This window comes from Alosa pseudoharengus, unplaced genomic scaffold, assembly GCF_046254945.1.
Source record: "Alosa pseudoharengus isolate Yale_2024_CS ecotype anadromous, Long Island Sound unplaced genomic scaffold, YU_APseudo_1.1 YU_APseudo_1.1_scf_22, whole genome shotgun sequence".
Classification (NCBI taxonomy): Eukaryota; Metazoa; Chordata; class Actinopteri; order Clupeiformes; family Clupeidae; genus Alosa; species Alosa pseudoharengus.
The window spans coordinates 19399627-19419888 of record NW_027468680.1 but is presented as its reverse complement, the minus strand read 5'-3'; the positions used below and the strand labels follow the sequence as shown (position 1 = coordinate 19419888).

General features: G+C 46.0%; 1 protein-coding gene across 2 annotated transcripts in view; it reads right to left on the bottom strand.

The window, feature by feature from the left end:
* Positions 1-18821, bottom strand: part of sash1b (SAM and SH3 domain containing 1b) — an 83416-nt gene extending 64595 nt beyond the window's left edge. The window contains exon 1 of one of the 2 annotated variants that reach the window (XM_076299239.1): positions 17530-18821. In XM_076299239.1, coding sequence (XP_076155354.1) covers positions 17530-18027 — 498 coding nt within the window. In that variant the 5' untranslated portion in view covers positions 18028-18821. The remainder of the gene's footprint in view (positions 1-17529) is intronic. The other variant, XM_076299238.1, reaches the window with a different exon arrangement.
* Positions 18822-20262: the final 1441 nt, after the last annotated feature.

Sequence of the window (20262 nt, the reverse complement as noted above, 5' to 3'; positions counted from 1 at the left end):
TGACGCTATTCCTGGAGCAGACTGCTAGTCACAATCTAAAATAAACCACAGTATGATTTACATTAAAACACACAACAGAACTGTTCCATAACTGCCCCACATTCTTATAATATGTATGCAGGGCATGTGCTTCCCCTCTGTGTCATCGTACTCTAGACTGGGGCTGTCGAGAAACTAAGAACAGTAGTCGCAAACATACTGTAGTGCGGGTGCCTCTTTTAGAGGATGTGTTACTGAAGATGTATTACTGTAAAACTCTGTACAGCTTCACTAAAATGGTCATGAGATGAGCCTGTCTCTGTCTCGGTCACTGTGGCCTGCTGCTCATGAAGGTCAGATAAGTAGCAGGTACAGGCCGATCCGTCCATCTGAGACACCTGGGGCTCGAGGGCGTGGACAGGGACGGAGGAGATGTGAGATTGCAATTCTCAAATCTGTCAGCACGGCTCTTGACAGCTCGCTGCAGGACGGTGGTCAAGTGGCTGTGATTTTAGCAGCTGCTGCTGGTGATAGATATCGAGTGCTAAAAACACAGTGATTGATCGCTCGTCTCTTTCTTTGATCCAAGTCTGGCAGCGTGTGCTCGTGCTCTCTCTCTCTCTCTCTCTCACTCTCCTCAAACATGGCCACCGGTTAAAACAAATTCCCCTCCACTAATCTCATTTGGACTGAAATGGCCCGTGTCGCATCTGCTTTCGCCAGAGATCCATCAGAACGTTTACAGTCTCTGTGGGTGATGGTTACAGCATCCCGGCAAAAACAACAAGGGGGTGGGGTGGAGGGTTTGCTCAACAGCTGACTGGGGTACATCAGTAGCAGTCTACCATAGTGTTGGCATACAAGAGAATGTACTTCAGCTGGGGGCATTGGAGGAAGAGAAGAGCAAATGCCATTCTCTGTGAAAACAAAGCCCCATAACTCTGGCCCTAATGGACAAGTACCATCTGCCAGCATGCCACTAAAACACTACAAGGCTTAATCTCTTACTCACAATATGCTCTTATTCTTTTTAAATGACACTGGCTACTGTTACCACATCTGTAGCTAGTCTCACAATTCAGAGTGACCGTACAAAGGGTCACCGACTTTGCCAGGGTTCATTTAGGGACTTTGCCACGAGTTCATTATTGGATTCACTCTGTAGAGGGACCAGTTGCTGAAAGCTACATTAAAGCCACCAGAACAGGCAATGGACATCACAAAGGACAACGTTCTCAATCTGGGTTTGCGTGTTTCCAGAGCAATGGAGTCCATGACGGATACTCTCTCCCTCTCCGACAGCACCGAGCTGAATAAACCTCCTGGTGATAAAAGCAGCCTTGTGGCCTTGCGGCATAAATAAATGACAACTGAACCACTGTGGGACAGAGGACACTGATAATGGCCTGCAGCTTCCATTTCCTGTCTCTCTCTCTTCCCCCACTTCCCCCTCTCATGCCTCTCCTTTTCCGTTTCCACCACCATGGTCCCTCTTTTCTCATTCACTTCTGTCCCTCTCTCTCTCCTGTAGACAGAGTCTACTGATGAGTGTTGGGTATGTGGTGGAATGTTAGCTGAGATGGAGAGCCATGGCATTCTGGGGGATGTGGGGGTTGGAGGAGGGCTGGGATGCACGGGTCTCTGAACTAACAGCTGGTGGCCCGCGGGGGGAGGGGGTGGATGCAGATATGTGCCAGGCTGCTTCTCCAGTGGAGATGCCAACAGAAATAAACCACACATGTGCCCCCCAAATAACTCCAACCCCAGAGCCAGCAGGTACTGTTCATCTGTGGGGATGCAAGTGTGTGTGTGTGTATGCGCATGTGGCATAGCACTTCCACTGCTGTGGTCCACCTGCTTGTACAAGGCCAGTCCTTAATCGGCTGTTCTTCATTCTGACACATTTATTGCTTGAACTTTGACCCCTCAACTCTCTCCTACAGAAACATGCACCTCAGAACAGCCCTCTGTTTTACTTTCTCTTTGCTTGTCTTCTTCAACGTCAAGTGGCCCTCCATTACCAGAGCACTTCTATGCTGTGCCAGCATGTGCGAAGACATGTGCAAAGACACACACACACACACACACACACACACACAACCACATTCTTCAGAGCTCATTAGGATTCACCACACGGTGTTGGGATTTTAAGGACTGGCTTGTAGCAGAATAGCCGTGCTGGAGGAGAGAAGAGGCCCAGGAGACGTGAGGAGACTTAACGGCCGTGAGAGAAAACAATCTCCTCACACAGACATCGGAGACTGAATCCCAGCGGAGCCTTCACCAACCAAACAAACACATGCCTTATTACCGGGATTTCTCCACTGCTGCACTTGCATTTCTTCGAAACTTCTTCTTTCTCTCTCTTTCTCCCTTTTTTTCCTGGGTGGGTTGATCCAACATCGGGACCCAATCCCCCCTCGCCTTCTTAAGATTTAGGTCAATGACCGCATGCTGTGAACAACTGCGCTTACATTATGCAAGACTGAGCTCTCTCTCTCTCTTCTGTAAACATCACACACAGCCTTTCCCTTTAGCTCTTTCTGAGCAGCAATGTGCCCTGGGGGCTGTAGTTCGCTGGGGCATATTTGTATCTGTCAAAGAGTGACCAGTCATTAAAGCCAGGCTTCAGACTTCAGTGCAGAGTTACGTTCTCTTAGCAGCTGATAGGCACCCAGCCGGCGAGGTGTATATTTTTTAATATGCAGGTGTTGAAACATTCATGTGCCTCCTCAGTGAAATCAAGACAGTTTATCCAACACAACTTAACTCATTTTCGGGGGTCAAACAGTGATCGCTGTCAGAGCCTGCATGGCAGTTTGAATTATGGAGGAAATCAGAGCAGGCTGGAGCCTCCCGAGCACCGACGCCGCCTCCCTCACTCCAACCCTTCGGCCTCCAGGCTGGGCCAGGCCGAAAGGTCCTCTGACCGGATAAGCGCTGACCAATCAGATGTGCCGGTTCCTGATGACATTTCCAGGGTGGAGAGTGGAGGAGTGGGCTGGGGCAGGCATCTCTGGACCTCTGGCTTTTGTCAACCCACTGAGCACCTCCCCCAACGTGTAGCCGAGGAGATGCAGCAGCATAGTCTTTTACTGTGGGTCTTAGCAAGGGTTTAATCTACAAGAGAGGTTAACAAAGGGGACATGAGAATGAGAGCTCAGGGATGAGAGCGTGTAATCGCCATGTTGTTGCAAGTTTGTAGATGTGATTCTGTGTGTGTGTGTGTGTGTGTGTGTGTGTGTGATGGAAATGGTAAGCATGTGTGAAATAGGAATGTGTTTGTCAAAAGCAATGTGGAGGTTAGATATCATGATGGTGTGTGTATATGTGTAATGAGTGTCTGAGATGGACATGTGGGTGGGTACTAAGCTCCTCTGTGCATGAGCATGACGAGTGAGATGACCGGAGGGGATGTGTGTGTGTGTGTGTGTGTGTGTGTGTGTGTGTGTGTGTGTGTGTTTGTGTGTCTCTGGCCAATGTGTGTTTGTGAGGAAGCGTGGCGAGGTGTTTGAGGTGTGAGACGTGTCCGTCTGTCTGTCAGACTGCCCGAGGCGTCCGTCTGGCTCCAGCGGCGCGGCTGATTGGCCGGGCTCTGTGTGCCCTGCCCCCATGCCGGGGGCGTGCAAATTAAACTCGACCTCAAAGAGCAGAGCCGTCTTCCCCAACGCCTCTCGTCTACAACTTCCTCTTCAGGAGGCCACTCTCATCAAGGAGCAGGAGAGCCTAAATGGAGTCCAGCCACCAGTGGTTTCTTTCTGTGCCACAGCTTCCTATTTGTCTCTATAGAGAAGAGAGGGGGAGGGGGGACAGGGTTTGGCGGCAGGTGGCATGTTTTGGTGAAATCACTCTAAAAACCTCGCAGCATTTGTGTGTTGCCATGGTTACACACCATCACCAGAAGGGCTGGATTGAGAGGCACCAAATGCGGGAGTCCCAGACAGATACGCTCACTGTCCACGTCCACACACACACACACACACACACACACACACACACACTTTAACTGCCAAAACAGCTGCCAGAGTAGGGTGTTAAGAGTGAATGTCAAATAGATTACTCCTCTCCTTCACACCTTACAGGCAGATGGGGAAGGAGACAGAGCAAAAGGGACGGGGGGGGGGGGTAATTCAGTCACCTACAGCTCTGCGTGCTTACAAATATCCTGACTTCTTTTCTTAGTACACACAGAGAAATCCCTTAAAGTGAATCACGGCACAGAATTCAGAGAAAATCACAAAAACAGTGACATGAAGAATCTTCTGAGGCAATACGACACCATCACAGCTAAGACACACAAAAAGTAGTGTGTTTGTGTGTGTGTGAGTTGCGTTTTTATTAACCTGCTCTAGTTCTGTTCAAACAGGAGGCCCCGCGCGGCTGCAGTAAATCTCTTGAGTCGTGCGTCCCAGAGAGCCGATGGTGGGGGAGGAGAGGGACATTTGAAGGGAGAGAGAGGGGAGCTTAAACCCTGCATTGGCTCCTAACAAAGACCAAGACAGCTGGCAGCTGTGTGTATATATGTGTGTATGTGCGTGAGTGCGTGCGTGAACGTGTGTGTGTGCGCTTGGGTGCATATATGTGTGTATGTGCGTGTGTGTGTGTGTGTGTGTGTGTGTGTGTGTGTGTGCATGCAAGAGTGTTTGCATACATGCATGTGTGTGTTAGCGCAGGCCTATTCAACAGCTTAGCGGCTCTTTGGTTTGTGTGTCTGTCCAGAGCTGCCGGGTGATGGGGCTGCTATATCACAGTGGGCCAAAGGTTAAGTTCTTCCAGACAAAGGAAGGGAGAGAATAAGAGGCCGAGTGAAGCGGGGGGAGACGCAGCAGTGCACAAAGGGAGAAGGAGAACAGGAGAGAGGAAAGAGAAGGAAAAAGCAAAGGAGTGAAAATCAGACAGAACGAGAGCATCTGGAAGAGAGAAAGGGGGAAACAGAGTGGCGGAAGGATTATCATTCTGTGAGGGTGTGTGTGTGTGTGTATACATCATGAGCACACGCATTCACACTTTTATATGTGTGTGTGCTTGCATGCATTCATGCTCTCTCCCGTTCATGGTGGGTGTCATGCTGTGTGTGTGTGTGTGTGTGTGTGTGTGTGTGTGTGTGTGTGCGTGCGCATTCATGCTTTCTCCCTCTCCCTTTCTCTCTCTCTCTCTGTGTGTGTGTGTGTGTGTGTGTCTGTCTGTGTGGTGCTGAGGGAAGCCTGTCTCATTGTTTCCGCTCTCTGGCAGGGGCCTGAGCACCAGGGAGCTCTTCTGACAGGATGTTTCTCATTCACGTCTCCGCTGTGACAAAGACCAGCATTTACATGGAAATTCGGCTGGAAGTCTCCACACGCTCACTGGTGGCTTGTCATCTTCGATTAAAAGATGGATAAAATATTGTGTAAAAACACCAATTCAAATGCCAAACATCACCATGTCAACCAGAGCAGAATGAGTGACTGGGAACCCATGAGCAACAGTGCAACAACCACCAACAACAGAGCAACAACTGGTCCAAGATGGTTCTAGTCGATGGTTTGACTATTAGACTGCAGTTAGTAGGTCACCTCCTCAGGGAATGCAGAGGGTATCAGAGACACTCTGAGTTGGGAAGATAAGATTCCTCTGGGCTAGGGACCCACTGGCAGTCCCAGAGCGGGATGCTATGCCTGTGAGAGTCACAGGTCTAGAGAGCTGGAGAAATTGCCTGACCACAACTATAAAAGGGATTACAGGACTTAAATGTAAATATGAAAATAGACAGATTAGATAATATTGCACTCTGAATGAGGTAAATATGACAATTGTATCCGTAATCTATTCAGTAATTCTACAAGAATAACACACTGGTCATGCTGAAGAACTAACAGAAGGACGAATTAATGTCACAACAAAAGCCACTCGGTGATCTGTTTTCTCCTCCAGGAGTTTAAGGGAATTTTGCCATCTATGTTCACACTGCATCAGCATAGCAACAATAACGCCTAAACCATAATTTGGGCTACTGGCACTGTACCTTATGTTCTTCCGGGTCAGTAAACAGGCAAAGAGCCAACAGTGAGGGAGCATGTGTGTGTGTGTGTGTGTGTGTGTGTGTGTGTGTGTGTGTGTGTGTGTGTCGATGTTGGTGGTAAGAATAGCCCCCCAATACATAAACAAAAGTGAGTGGGTTCAGCCAGCTTGCCGCTTTCGCCCTGGATTGCTTCTCCTGCGCCTCACTTACTGCAAAACCTCTTAGTGACACAAGTCCACAAGTCCAGCTCACAGCTGAGCGGTTTTATGAGCGGCACAACTGAAGCATTAGGACTGGTCACTTCCTCCTCTCTCATGAGCTTTTGATGCCTGATTTGGAACCAGTCAACGGGGCAACTATTGACAAAAAGATTAAACTTGTTGTTTAATACTGAGACTTAACAGACTTAAAGGCTGTGAGTCCATGTAAGGGCATAAGTATTTTAATATGAGACACAGGTTTCCAAATGGCTTAATGATCAGAAAGCCTACCTCTAAGCGACAGGGACATTGTGCTGCCCTCCTAGGAAGACTATTTTAAGACTGATAGTACATGTATGAAGAAACACTTAGCCCAGACCCAGTCATGCCAGCAAAATCCAATGTTCTGTGGAATGCATTAGAACAAGATGGTGTTAGTAAAAGTTGAGACTAGTGGATATCATTCCCTTCTAAGGAAAGTTTTGGATCGAACTGTTCAAGCAGATGGTTCCATGACTATGACAAATCTGTATGGCTAAAACCAGAAGGAGCACTTTGAGCTCAGAGTGAGAGCATAAGCCGCAGCATAAGCGGTCATTAGAAGTCACTCATCACAACATCAGTGGTAGGATTTTGAACTTTTATTGAATTTATTTCCGAATTTTAGAGAATAAAGGGCTAAGGTGTTTTCTGCATTAAAAAAAAACAGTGCCAACAGAACATCACTAGTGAGGAAAAAATGTAGCATGAATTAAAAAAAAAAACCCTGCTTCAAGTCACCCTAAGATAAACTACTGCAGTCTATTTATCTGATATGAATTTGTATTGTAATATGCATTATACAACCATACAGACCCCTGTGGATGCTAAACACCAGAAGCAAATGTCCTCTCAGTCTTTATGCTGAGTGGGTGGGAACCAATATCTGATAATCCTTTTAATCTTTATAGATAAGCTTTTGGAAATGTGGTATAACAAGGGAAGCAGATGAGCCAGCTAGGCTATGTGTATTAACATGGATAGAACAAATGTGCACTCAATGAGTTAAAGCACTATAGCCAGCCCTCATTAGTCTCTCTGACTGCGTCTCTGTGTTCCCAGAGAGTTTGAGTGTGATAAAGCAAACAGAGAGACCACCGTGGGTCAGATCGTACAAAAGGGGGGAAATGTAAGCAGTGGAGGCATTTTGGCTGAGCGAGATGCTGCTGGGTGGCTGTGGTTTATGACTGCTGGATCTATGACTGATGGAGGTCGCGACCCTGGGCACTTAGGCAGCGAGCCAGCGGAGGTCCGGCTGCAGAGCGTGATGGAAAGACCCATCAGTGGTGGAGAGGGATAATTAGAAGATTTTCACACCTTCGGCCTCCCGGTCCCACCTCCTCACATCCATCTCTTTCTCTTCTTCTATCACTGCTCTACCCTTTCAGTCTTTCCTCCCCTTCAATCACCCTGCCCTTAGGCCTTCGGAGGAGCTCAAGGGGGAAAACATCTAGGCGTACTGTTCTAGGGATGATCTTTATATGACTACCTACACAAGTGTGACAGCTGAGCAAAATAACAAAAACGATAAAGCTTGCAAATGTAACTTAAATTAATATCTTCTTAATACTTTCTTGAGAATCTAATCCTGAAAAACAACTTTAAGAAGAGACTGTAGAAAAGTCATTGGTTACTGCTGTCATGAGGGGGTGAACTGCCCTTGAGTTATGATCTCATCACAGAAAGGTCACATTTGCCTCAAAACTCCAATATACAGGCTCAGGAAAAGGTTATTGGGTCATTCATTCCGTAAAATTGTCAGGTCATTAGTAGAATCTCCTAATGTCAAATAGCTCTCAGTTGTATGCGACAGAACCAAGCAGCAAGAGAAAAAACAATATAGAGATGGATCTAAACGAGACTCTGCAGCATATTTACAGTCCCATACAGCAACAGGAAAAAGAGTATTAGACCCAATACAGAATTAACAGTTCACCAGGCTCTGCCAGCAGTCACAATGATTATCCACTTAGCAAAAAGAAAATCAGACAGATGCACTTAAAGTTAGAAACGCTCTGTTTACATAAACACTTGCTTGGTACAGTAGTCCTTCCTTGTGCAAACCCCCTATTTAGCAACAGGCTTACAAACTGTTCTTGGAAATGGGTCTGTTTGGCAGTGGCTACGTGCTCTGTTTGTCTTTGCAGCAGAGCCACCTGTCGAGAATAATCCCATAGAGACTGACCTCTGCAGTCCACTCTGACCCCTAAACTTGTGACCTTCAGATCCAAACATAAACACCTGAGGCAGCTGCTGCTCTTCTGTTGTGGCGGGTGGAAGATAACAACAGCAAGACTCCCAGCCTGAAGATCCTGAAGACTACTACAATTCCTGGTAGACTACAAAAGATGTAAGCTTCACTGTTGTATATTTTTACTTGTTTTATTTATTTGTTTTTCTTTTACTTTTTAATTTAGTACATGACACTAATATATCATTCTACATCATTGTACTCTTCCAGTGCAAGCTTGTATATTTAGATTTGTATCCAATTGCAAAGCTCACCATAATATTTTCATTCTATAATCCATGAATTGAGTATTTTGATACCTAGTCTTGGCTTTTATAATGAAAAATGTGGTTATGGCAGAAAACGAGGATTAAGATGGAGGAATGTTTTTGTTTTTCATGAAAATCTGTGTTTTTCCTTCACCACTCTGTCAAAGAGCCCAAACAGTTTGGTCATCCACCACCAGCCTTAATGGCATTACTCACTCTTCCTTCCTCTGAACACCACTGCTGTTTGTGTAGTTCAATCATCTGTGGAGTTAAACACTTCAGTCCAGGGCAGCTCACCTTTATCCCCTCATCCCTGCTCATCCCATCTCATCTCATCTCACTCTGGCCTGACCCCAGCCAGGCATACAGATTTAAGAGGCAGTGGACAGCAGCCCCACACCAACATTGATTGTGCTCTGGAGCATGTAATCAGCTGGGCGGGGCAGTAAAATGGCTCTTTTCCCTCCTTTATGCCCATGCTGATGGCCAGACCCAACTGCATTGATTTCACTTCCACAGCCTGGCAGAGCATGGAGCATGGCATGGCCTATTAACAACCCATCCAAACCCTCCATCCGACCGACCACTATCTGGCCAACAGCCCCCTAGCCTCAAGGCCCAATGACAGTTGTCTACCTAATGGAAAATTACAGCATTAATTAAAAGCTCATTTCCGCTCTGGGGTTCTGGGGCTGCAGCATGCAGAAGGTAGAAAAAAACCCCGACAGGCAGCCCCGGCAATGAATTCAGCACCAGGGTTCTGTGGCAGATGACGACAATACAATGGGCCTACAGCTATAGGTGACCCAACTTTAAATCTTTTTAAACATCTCTCTGAATATGGAAAGCTTCTATATAGGAATTAGCATCTCATTTCTTTATATCTTATCAGAATCTATCAGAAATCCTTTATATCTTATCAGAATTTATCAGAAATGAGATAGAGTCAAATCATTATTGGAATCAAATGATATTGGAGCATCCATGCCAACACCCAGCTGTCGACACAGAATCCCATTACTTCATTTAGTTCTCTCAACATCAACCAGTGAGGTCTTAATTCTAAGACACTTGGAATGAGACAAGCAACAGATTAGTGTCAACAGGGATATGCAAGATTCCTTCCCCCAGCCTTTATGGAGTCATGCACATTACATTGGACTCGCAACGCAACAATGTGAGAAGGGAGTGACTCAGTAAGATGCATGATATAATAATACTGATTTTCTGCTCTTGAACAAAACGAAGAGGGTTCACTTCTCGGACACAGGCGGCCTGTGACAGCCTGACCGCAGGCTCTTCCTCCAGGCTCATAAACAACTCTCGCTCCCATGCGACCCCACGGCGAGGCCAGAGAGCTGGCGCTTCATCAAGGCCTCGCTCACAAGCCGAGGGAGAGAGGCCTGCGCTTACTCATCCATGGGGTACGAGACAAGAGACGGGGGTGTCATAAACCTCTCAAATACAACCACCCCCCCCCCACAAAGAAAGAAACGTCCTGCTTCCATTTCACAGCCTTGCTCATTAAAGAGCCCCAGATGGTAATTGCGTGTGTAAAGTTTTCTTTGCAATCATTTAGGTTCCCATGTCCCTCAAACTTCAGCCCAATGCTGAGGGGGGCCCAGCTGCCAATGGGAACACAGAGGAGCGAAGGACAGTCAGGCGAGATCCTCCCCTCTCCTCCTCAGAGGGATCTCCTCACGAACTGCACTACTACTACTACTACTAAATGCTCACTGGCTTTAGGGTACTTAAATGACGGCAGACTGGCAAAAAAAAATTTAAAATTGGGCGCGAGAGGTCAGTTGCGTTTTCCAGCCGAGGCCCGGCGCTTGTTTGAAATAACACTGATTGGGAGAGGTAATCTCATCTAAACCCTCTAATCCCACAGACGGAACGCTCTCTGTCAATGGAATCGGTTCAAGAGCCTGATCGAGTGAGCGAGCGAGCAACTCAAAACAACACAAACGAGCAGTCACATGCATTTGGCGGTGAGATGACATCACACAAATAGCACCGTAGAGCAGATCTGCTCCATCATTTAGTGCAGGAAGAGTTTCCGCATCTTCACATTAGTGCGCCAAGTGTTCTGTTGCCAAAAGATCTAAAGAAGAACTCTCACCTTCTCCATCAGTAACCATACCAGAATATACAGGATGTGGCCATATATGGGATGTGCTCAACCCCAGGGAGGCCCTGGTGGGTCCCCCATAACTGAGAGAACCCCGATCACCATATACACTAAAACACACGTGAACCATATCCCTAGGAAACTAATGTTACATCTACAGTCCACATTTCCCAGTGACATTGCTTTTGTCTGGCGGTGTAGGAGAATAACGCCAGCTGATCTATCAGATCATCAGGTGTGTGAGATGAGGCAGCAAATATACTCCTGTGGGAGGCACAAACAGCCACACAACACACACACACAACAGGCTACTGCATAACGATAACTCAGATTTATATGCAAGATTTATTAACTCATCAGCAGGACTAAATAGTACTAAGGGAGACCATGTTTTGCCTCTGTTGTGATTCCAAGACACAAAAGCACTAATCTCTAATGTTTAGAGTATTTGGATCAAGTCTAGCTTGAGTATGCCTGTGTGTGTGTGAGCGAATGTGTATGTGTGTGTGCAATGTGTGTGTGTGTATGTGTGTGTGTGTAGTTGCAGTTTGGCCATGACAATGAACCACAAGGCTGACATGACATGACAGTGTTAAAGACGCGCGTGTGACACAGCTGTGCTCACTGGCCCTCGGGTCAAGTGTTTCCTGTGAATGAAATGAGGTGGACATTACGTGGCGGTCCCCAGGCTTACTTGCGGTGGTGTGGCCTCGGCCATCTGTGGCCAGCTCTGATTCCAAAACACAGAGATAAACAGTCATACAGGATGAGGACTGACCATCACTAACCAGAGAAGGCATTTTTGTGTGTGCATGCAAGTGTGTGTGTGTGTGTTTGTTTGGCTGTTTACTTCTGTCAGTGTTTGTTGAAGGGGCCTTGAAATTATGGGTCTGGACATCTGGCAACACCAGCGCTTGCCAAAAGGCAAATGACAAACAAAAACAAAACAGTGTAATCCGTGACTTTTTCAACCAATTTGATTTGGAGTTGTTCTTTTCTTTAAATCTCATCTAAGACATCCCACAAAAAGTCCCTTAAGGGCAAAGTCTTCATCTTACCATCCAAATGACAATGTGAAAGAAGCCTCCGTTTTATTTTTAGCCACAGAGCATTTTAAGACATTTTCTTGTTTTGCAGCTGCAAACTTCCTCCAAAACGTGTGTATTGTTAAAGGAAAATTCCAGTTTTTAGCACTTTAAGGCCCTTTTCTGGTTTGTTTTGGATGAACTAGAGTGGTGGACACCGAAATTCTGACGATTGGTCCTGTCTCAACCTTTCTGACTCGTTTTGAATCGCCTTTGACTTCTCAGGGTGGCTGGCAATGGGCATACTGTAGTAGGCTACTCAAACATAAAACAACCCTTAACGTTCGTTTTCAAAACTGTGCAACTCACCGAGTGGTTAGTGGTGTTCGTTGATTATTAAAATCAAATATATCGGTGCAATGTATCAAATGTATCAAATATATCCGCTCAAAATTTGAGCCTGAAGCATAGACGGCGCAGTAATATCAACGTGCAATGAGTCTTCCAACAGAAATCAATGGGATTTTACAAAATAGCAAATAAAAGATGACAGAAACTGTATTTTGCTACGCTACTTGTTTTGGAACATCAACGAACACCACTAACCACTCGGTGAGATGCACAGTTTTGAAAACGAACGTTAAAGGTTGTTTTAGGACATGTTTGAGTAGCCTACTACAGTATGTCCATTGCCAGCCACCCTGAGAAGTCAAAGGCGATTCAAAACGAGTCAGAAAAGTCGAGACAGGACCAATCGTCAAAATGTCGGTGTCCACCACTCTAGTTCATACAAAAAAAACCAGAAAAGGTCCTTAAAGTGCTAAAAACCGGAATTTTCTTTAAAAGTTGCAGTAACTTTTTTATGCTTAAATATTGTATCCGTTTGCTCTCACAGATGAGGAGTTAACATCTGTAGTTATGTGACAAACTTGTCTTGTGATCCCAGGTCACAGCGTACACCCCTACCCCAACATCCACACAGAGCTCTCAGTGTTGCAGTGGTGCACCATGGGATGCCGGAGTTCTGCGACTGTCATCTCTGTTCAGAGAACACATCCTGCTGGGCCGCTGATGTCAAACAACACTTCACCAGCAGCTCTGTGCCTCAACCCCCACCAACCCCCGGGGCACAAATGCCACCGACTGGCAGAAAAGCGCATTCATTCGGGCCTAGCCCCTCACAACACAGGAAGCACAGAAAACGATAAGGTCAAACCATGTTGCCTCAAGGCCTGCAAGGGCACATGACAGGGACAAAACAGGCAAGGGAGGCATTTTAACATTTTGAAAACTTGTTCGGCGTCAGGCGGAGGCCTGGTGGAGATGAAGCCGTGTGTTCCCAAAACCTCCTCTGAGGTGACAGTGACTGTGTGCTCTGACATGGTCCTCTTGGGCCAGAGAGAGAAGGGAAGTGTGTTGTGATATGTGTCCCAGTATGAGTGTATGCTGTTGAACAGGGTCACCGAGTCGGAGAGAAAGAGTGCGTGTGCATGTGTGTGTGTGTGTGTGTGTGTGTGTGTGTGTCTTGCGAACCCGAGTGTGTGTGGATGTTTGTTAAAGTTGGGACGCAGTATAAGGTCAGTGGTGAGTCACAAAGTGCTTCCCTGCACTTAGCACCCTGAATCTTTTATGAGCTTTATACGGAAAATCTGAGCACAGAGATCCTGGGTGTGTGTATGTGTGTGTTTGTAATGTGTGTGTAGTGTGTGTGTAGTGTGTGTGTAGTGTGTGTGTAGTGTGTGTGTAGTGTGTGTGTGTGTGTGTGTAGTGTGTGTGTGTGTGTGTGTAGTGTGTGTGTGTGTGTAGTGTGTGTGTGTGTGTGTGTGTGTGTGTAGTGTGTGTGTGTAGTGTGTGTGTGTAGCGTGTGTGTGTGTGTGTGTAGTGTGTGTGTGTGTGTGTGTAAAAGTGAGACCATCAGCACACTGAGAACTCTTCTCTTGCTACAAAAGAAAAGGGAATGCAGTCGCTGCATCACCAGTGCCTATAAGAAGCCTTGTTGCGGCACATTCAAAGACCACCATCACGGAACCGGTAGATGGATGTTCTAGAGTGCTAAGGAGATTTCCATCCTGTGTAATAAGGAACCAGAGAATTGTTCCTCGAAGAATGACCCAGTACTTCACTGGAAACGTGTGTAACAGGATTAAAAGAAAGAGTATGGCTGTTTTGAAGACAAAGGATGTTTTGTTTAACCCTGTAACATTCGCTAAGGCTTACATACTAATAACCACAGCTCACTGACTTGAGGTCTTGGCTCATAGTTTTAAAAAAGTTGGTGCTTTGTAGTGATCAGCTGAATTCAGTCTAACCAGGTTCTCCTGACAGTTCAAGCTAGAATCTCTAAATCCCTTAATATATAAATGCCCTGCAGTAATCCCAGTATGAAAACTTGAAAACTGCTTCCAAAGGTCATTCACCCTTGGCTGACATTCTGAGTGTGACCGGTCAGACAGACACATGCCAGTGTTTGCTGGTCCAAAATGACCCCTCTAACCCAATCATCCCGTAAGCGGGATTCCCCACGCACCGAAGCTGTCTGGGTTTGTCTCTGACGAGCAGGGCTGATGCCACGGCTGCGCCGCTACCAGCCCAGCGAGTCCCCGGCCTGCTTACCCGCAGGTCCGCCAACCCATCCGCCCGCCTGCCTCGCACTCTGATCAGAACCACTTGTGACTTGCGCAGCCCAAGCAGAATAATGAGGCCGGCAGATGAACGGCCTAATCCCTTTAAACTGACAAGCAGAGCGAGAGGGGATGGCACGCAGAGGACCCCAGCAATCTGCTGCTCTCCTCTCACACCCATATGCCATCGGGAGACGTTCAGACCCAACAAACACAAGGCTCCGGGGCCGCCGCCTAGCCGCTGGTCTCCTCTGACCGCAGGCTAAGGCAGAAGGCCTCAGGGCAGGACAGGCTGATGGAGAGACAGGGGTCTCAGTGGAGTCTGGCACTGAAATGAACCCGCTGAAATCTGGCCGACAGTAAGGAAGCACATTCATTCTGGCCTATTTTGAACATGTCTCGTCAAAATGTGGCCAGTAACTTCAAATCGCAAGCTAACGACTTCTTGCTTGAATCTGATTTTTGTTGTTGTTGTTGTTGTTGTTGTAAAAAAATCAAGCCAGAAAGGACAAACAAAATGGACAAACCAAACCGCACAAAATGACCCAAAAACCACTTGCGCTGGCAAGGAGGCAGTGCAGGCAGCGGAGAGCAAAGCCCAGCAGGTGCAGGACGGCATGAGGCATCATCTGCATGTCACCACGTGTTGCCAGTGATGTGCATGCAAGGCTTTTGGGAGGGCACAAGGCACAGCGCACAGGAGGCAAGGGTAGGTTAGGGTGGGGTGGAAGGGTGGAGGGGGTGCGGTGAGGGGGTGGTTGACAGCAGCATGACAGTGGGACAGAGGGGAGGGAGGAAGTCCCCATTCATTCACTCATTCTTTTTTAATGAGAGTAATCTCAGCCACCCCTCCTCCTTCGGCTGCCAGACACGGATACAAACCAACAGAGCACGAAGCATCACTTCAAATAAAACGCCCTCTTCTGAAACGGCCACAGGAGCCAGCCAGGCCTGGGAAAAACGCACTTTTCTCCAGCGCTCTAGTAGCCGCTGATGGATGTAATGGCTGTGGAGAAATCTCACCTGTTCTATTTAAAGCGAAAGACAACAAGTAATGCATCAGCGGTCAGGGAGAGGACATTAGGCCCTACACGGTGATGGAACATTTTTGTAGGCTGGGTGGTTTCATCCCCACCAGTTAAAAAGGCTCTCTATAGTGGCCAGAATTAAATTTAAATCTCTCACTTTGGCCTATAGGACACTGACTGGATCTGCTCCCTGCTCCCTTAATTCAATGATTAAGATGTATATCCCCAACCGTCCACTGCGCTCTGATAAGCGTCTGTTGTGTCGACCAGCTATAAACACTAGGCCAAATTCTCTTTTCTCTTTTCCTCAGTGGTTCCTTGTCGGTGGAATGAGTTGCCCAGTGCTCTCCGTTCCTGTGATAGTTTTGGGTCTTTCAAGAGGGGTCTAAAGGCATATCTGTTCAACATGCACTTAGTTTATTAAGCGTTTCTTATGCGTTATGGTTTGTATATTATAGTATTTATTTATTTTCATAAGGCTATTGATTGAATTGACATTGTTTGCTGTTCTCCTTGCTGTAGTCTTACCAACTTTTTAAATTGTTTACTGTTAAACTTAATTATTGTATTGTTGCTATTTGTATGTCGCTTTGGACAAAAGCGCCAGGATATCGGTCAGGTAGATGAGTTTAAACTCATCTTTCGCTATCAATAACATTCATGATAGATTAAGATTAAGATGACAAATGTGAGCACTGATGATAGGATTAACTATGCAACTATGAGCAAAAGGATGAGGATACTATCATTGATAATGATGATTATAACAAACACCTAGATGCATGAAAGCACTCATGAGATCCCAGGTAAAGTGGCACTTCAACAACTTGCTACCAGCCGACGACTGCCCCCACTGATCCTGCTGTCTCTCTGCCAGACTACAAAAGGACAGCAGCTGAGTAGCTCCAGGCCACAGCTCACAGCTCTTGTTCACAACCTACATTAGACAGACCCTCATCCAACATATCATCTGCCACGTGCAATTAACCTTAGAACTGCCATCCCATAGCAGCCATGCATTTTCACATTACTTATGAATGATGCACGCTGTGCTTGAAACAATTATCAGACCAGGCTGTGTTCCATTCTTTAAGATGTTTAGGACAAAGATGAATCCTCTCTCCCGCTGAGTCAGACTGGAAACCTACAGTGAGACAGCCCAATGTTCCATGACATACTGCTCTAGCCAGGGTTCCAGAACAGCTGACTCAGCATCAGTGTATTCATTACACCTCTGTTAACGCTGTCTGCTACCCTAAACCCATGGGGTTTACTGACTGTTATCAGCCAAATGATTGGCAGCAGCACCTGGGCTGCCGAGGAGGTTCTTAACTAAACAGAGGCTTTATTGAGATTACTTTCCTCTTAATCAGTCCATTAAGGTTAATCTGAGGGGGTAATGGCCTCCAGCCCAGCCTGTCTGAGGCTATTGATCGGCGCAGAGCTGGAGGTGAGTGGTAGGCCCCCTAGGACCAGGGATGAGTAATGGCCTCAATTTAGACTGCAGAATCCCACAGAACTCCACAGAACATCTCAAGCAGCTTATAAAAATGTACCCCACCTCACCCCTCCCACCCGCTTTCTTGCAGAGTTCTGGAATATTGGTGATCAAACAGGCTGTCAATGCTTGCAAATATCATGCTGTTCTGTGTGGATGATGGCTTAGGTCACAGAGTGTATAGGTGACATGAGTGTATACACTTACTTTACATACCATGTACGTGGTATCAGAATTGTGGGGAAAAGAATGAGAAAGAAGCAAAGGCCTAACGAGGGTCCTGTTTAAGTTCATACTGTGTGCTGATATGGCTAAGGCGAAATCATCTGATCTGAGAGCAACTAATATCAACTGACCAGGGGACCAGTTTCCAGAAAGCTTCCTGATGCACCCATAGTCATGATATAGTGCAGACTGCTGGTCTGAATACCCTCAGGTGAACTGATTGTAACACTTTAAAGCTTTTTGGAAAATGGTCCCATTTCTGGTATAGGACAATTAGTGTACACACCTCTTTAGAGTAGGGTGGACAGCCAAGGTCGATGCCATCTTTCAGAAGTTTATCTCTTATCATGATCTTCAGTTTCAGCTTTGGGTAAGTCACTGGTTCTTGACAGTGTCCAAGCAAAAGATTGTTGTTTCCAGGGGTGAACCTGGATTTTAATCCACTGCTATCCCATGTGGAATCTGTCCATAATCTAGAGTCCTTATGGTTGCCTTCACTTCTGAGGGATGTTGTGTGTGGGTTTGATATCGTAACCACCGGTTCTAAGGTGAAGTAGTGCCCCGGGGCTAATTTCTTGTCCTCCTCTTTCAGTCGCGACACAGCATTCAGCACCTTTATCCTGTGGTGCGAATTGAACACGCCAATAGCGTCCAAGTCGGGCTCCCCAATCTGTTTGCAAACTTCCAGGTCGTCGTAGCCGTTATCTACGAAAGATTCGACATACTGGCAGAGCTGGAGAGCTTTCAGCCACTCGAAAACGATGCTGGGGCCGTTACTCGTCATGTTTGAGCAGCGGCGGAAAGTCTTTTCGGTTCAGGTGTGTGTTTACATTCTCCGGCGCTCAGTAATCGAGCATGTCGCGGCACAAAGCAGTCAGTTTGGTTCCTACAGCTCCATCCTTTCCAAACTAATCCGGCGGGGTGTGAACACCTTCCAGGTGACGTGTCAATAAGGTTCTAACAGGAATCTGGTACCTCTCTGAATCCTGTCAGGTACTGAGTACCATGCATCGCATATACATTTGATACGGACGTGCCAGTAGTAGTAGTAGGCGACTTATAAAACATATATCTGCACAACAACGAGATCCAGCTCAGCCGTAAACTCATGCCGGCGCTCCCAGACAGTTACACAAAATAGTGGAGACACATTGTTTAATGTCTGGCGTCTGTACGCATGACTTGATTGCGCCACTGTTGTTCTCGTCAATGAAGCCCATGTAACATTTTCCGTCCGTTGAGCTCGCAAAATATATCAACTCGTTAATGAAAAGTGGTTTCAAAAGCTTCTCTTATGCGAAAATAAGCAAACATAAAAGGTTTACCCACCGATCCTTCCATTTCTGCTTTCAGCCCAAGAGAAGTCTGGAAACCACGGCGCCGGCATTGAACGGTGGCATATCTCCGTAGTGAGATGTGACAGCGAGCTTGCCGTTGTTCATTTCTTCTGTTAGGCTACTCACTCGCTCATGTGGCATGCGCTCTTGACAGCATTCTCTGCAATGGCATTGCGAATCTGTGGACGTCACAGAGTTTTCTGGTACAACTGCTCACTTTTCACAAGAATAAAAACAAACCACGTCTAGAAGTATTAACACAGGGCCCATGTGAGTCCCACTTTACTCACCGGAATGAAGTTTCTTCTGTTTCGGTACCACATCAGGCGCGCTTGGGTTTCGCTCAGAGCATATTGGACACTCTTTGGCGCCACTCTCAGGAAAAGAAGGATTGATAAAATATGATTCAACAAAAACTATGCATTCTTTTCCACACCATTGTTATCATATCGTATTGTAATCATAATGACAAGAATATGACCTAGTTAAAATGACGACTATTGTAATTTAAAATGTTCTATGAATACCCAACCCCCCCCCCCCCCCCCCAAAAAAAAAAAAATCGTCCTCATAAAAGCTTATTTTATTGATAACAAGCATAGTTAACTTCTGGAGGGGCATATTTAGATTTGTGTCAGACATTAACCATTGAATCGAGTTATGGTGAATACTTGTGTCTATGGTTTGACAAATAAACATCTAACACCATCTGTTGGTGGCACCAGTAAGGACAAGCAGAGTCTATTGGATCTGGCTATCCTCAGTGTGTGGCTTTTAGCAAAAGTCAAACACACAAACAGTTAAGGCAAATTGTAGGATTTTGGAGTGAATATAAATTCTGAATGAAATGACACTAAATCACCTCATTCACACTGAAATTATTTAGGCTATTTTTTTCTGGCTTGATAAGATAGACATTTTTTTGTTGGAAGAGGAATGAGGAGATAATGAAATTGGAGTCTGGAGCATAGAATTTTCTCATTTTATGGGCTGAAGACTCCTTGTCAGTGTCAGCAGACTATCTGCTGGTCCCAATCTAAAGGCTCACTCTCTTGTGCCAAGCCAGCAGATAGGCTCCTGACTAGAGGCAAGAGCCATGCAGTGCTCGGGTTTGGAGCCCGATAATCATAGTATCTTAAATCTGCTTTAAAAGACCATTTGAAACTCATGCAAGCAAGGCAGAGCTATTTTTTTCTCTATTTTTTTTGCCTATAAAACACGCTCTTTTTACTTTACTTGAAAATAACAGACCTGAGACATCTAAGTAATGTGTTGGGTAAAATGTTAAGCCTATGCCAAACCAAGATTTCTGCGTGTTGTTTTATTCTTGCTGGTAGGGAGCCAAACCCAAAGCTGTTTTAGTGTCATTCTCTGGACAACCCAAGGTCACGAGAACAACTTTTATTTTATTCTATCAAGGTTTGCGGACTGCTCTCTTTAAGTTCCACTTCTAAATCTATATATGAGCTGTTCAGCATCATAGACACAAGTACACAATTGGCTTTTGAACCACTGGGTAGCTTAATAACTGATAAAACTACCGGTATTTTAGTACACATTAAACTATACATTCCTATTTTTGACTATGATGTTTTTTAAAAAAAATCTTTGATATCCATCCAGAAATCTAACAAACACATCTGTGATGATCTTTCAGACTCTTGCTCTCCGACTAAACGGAG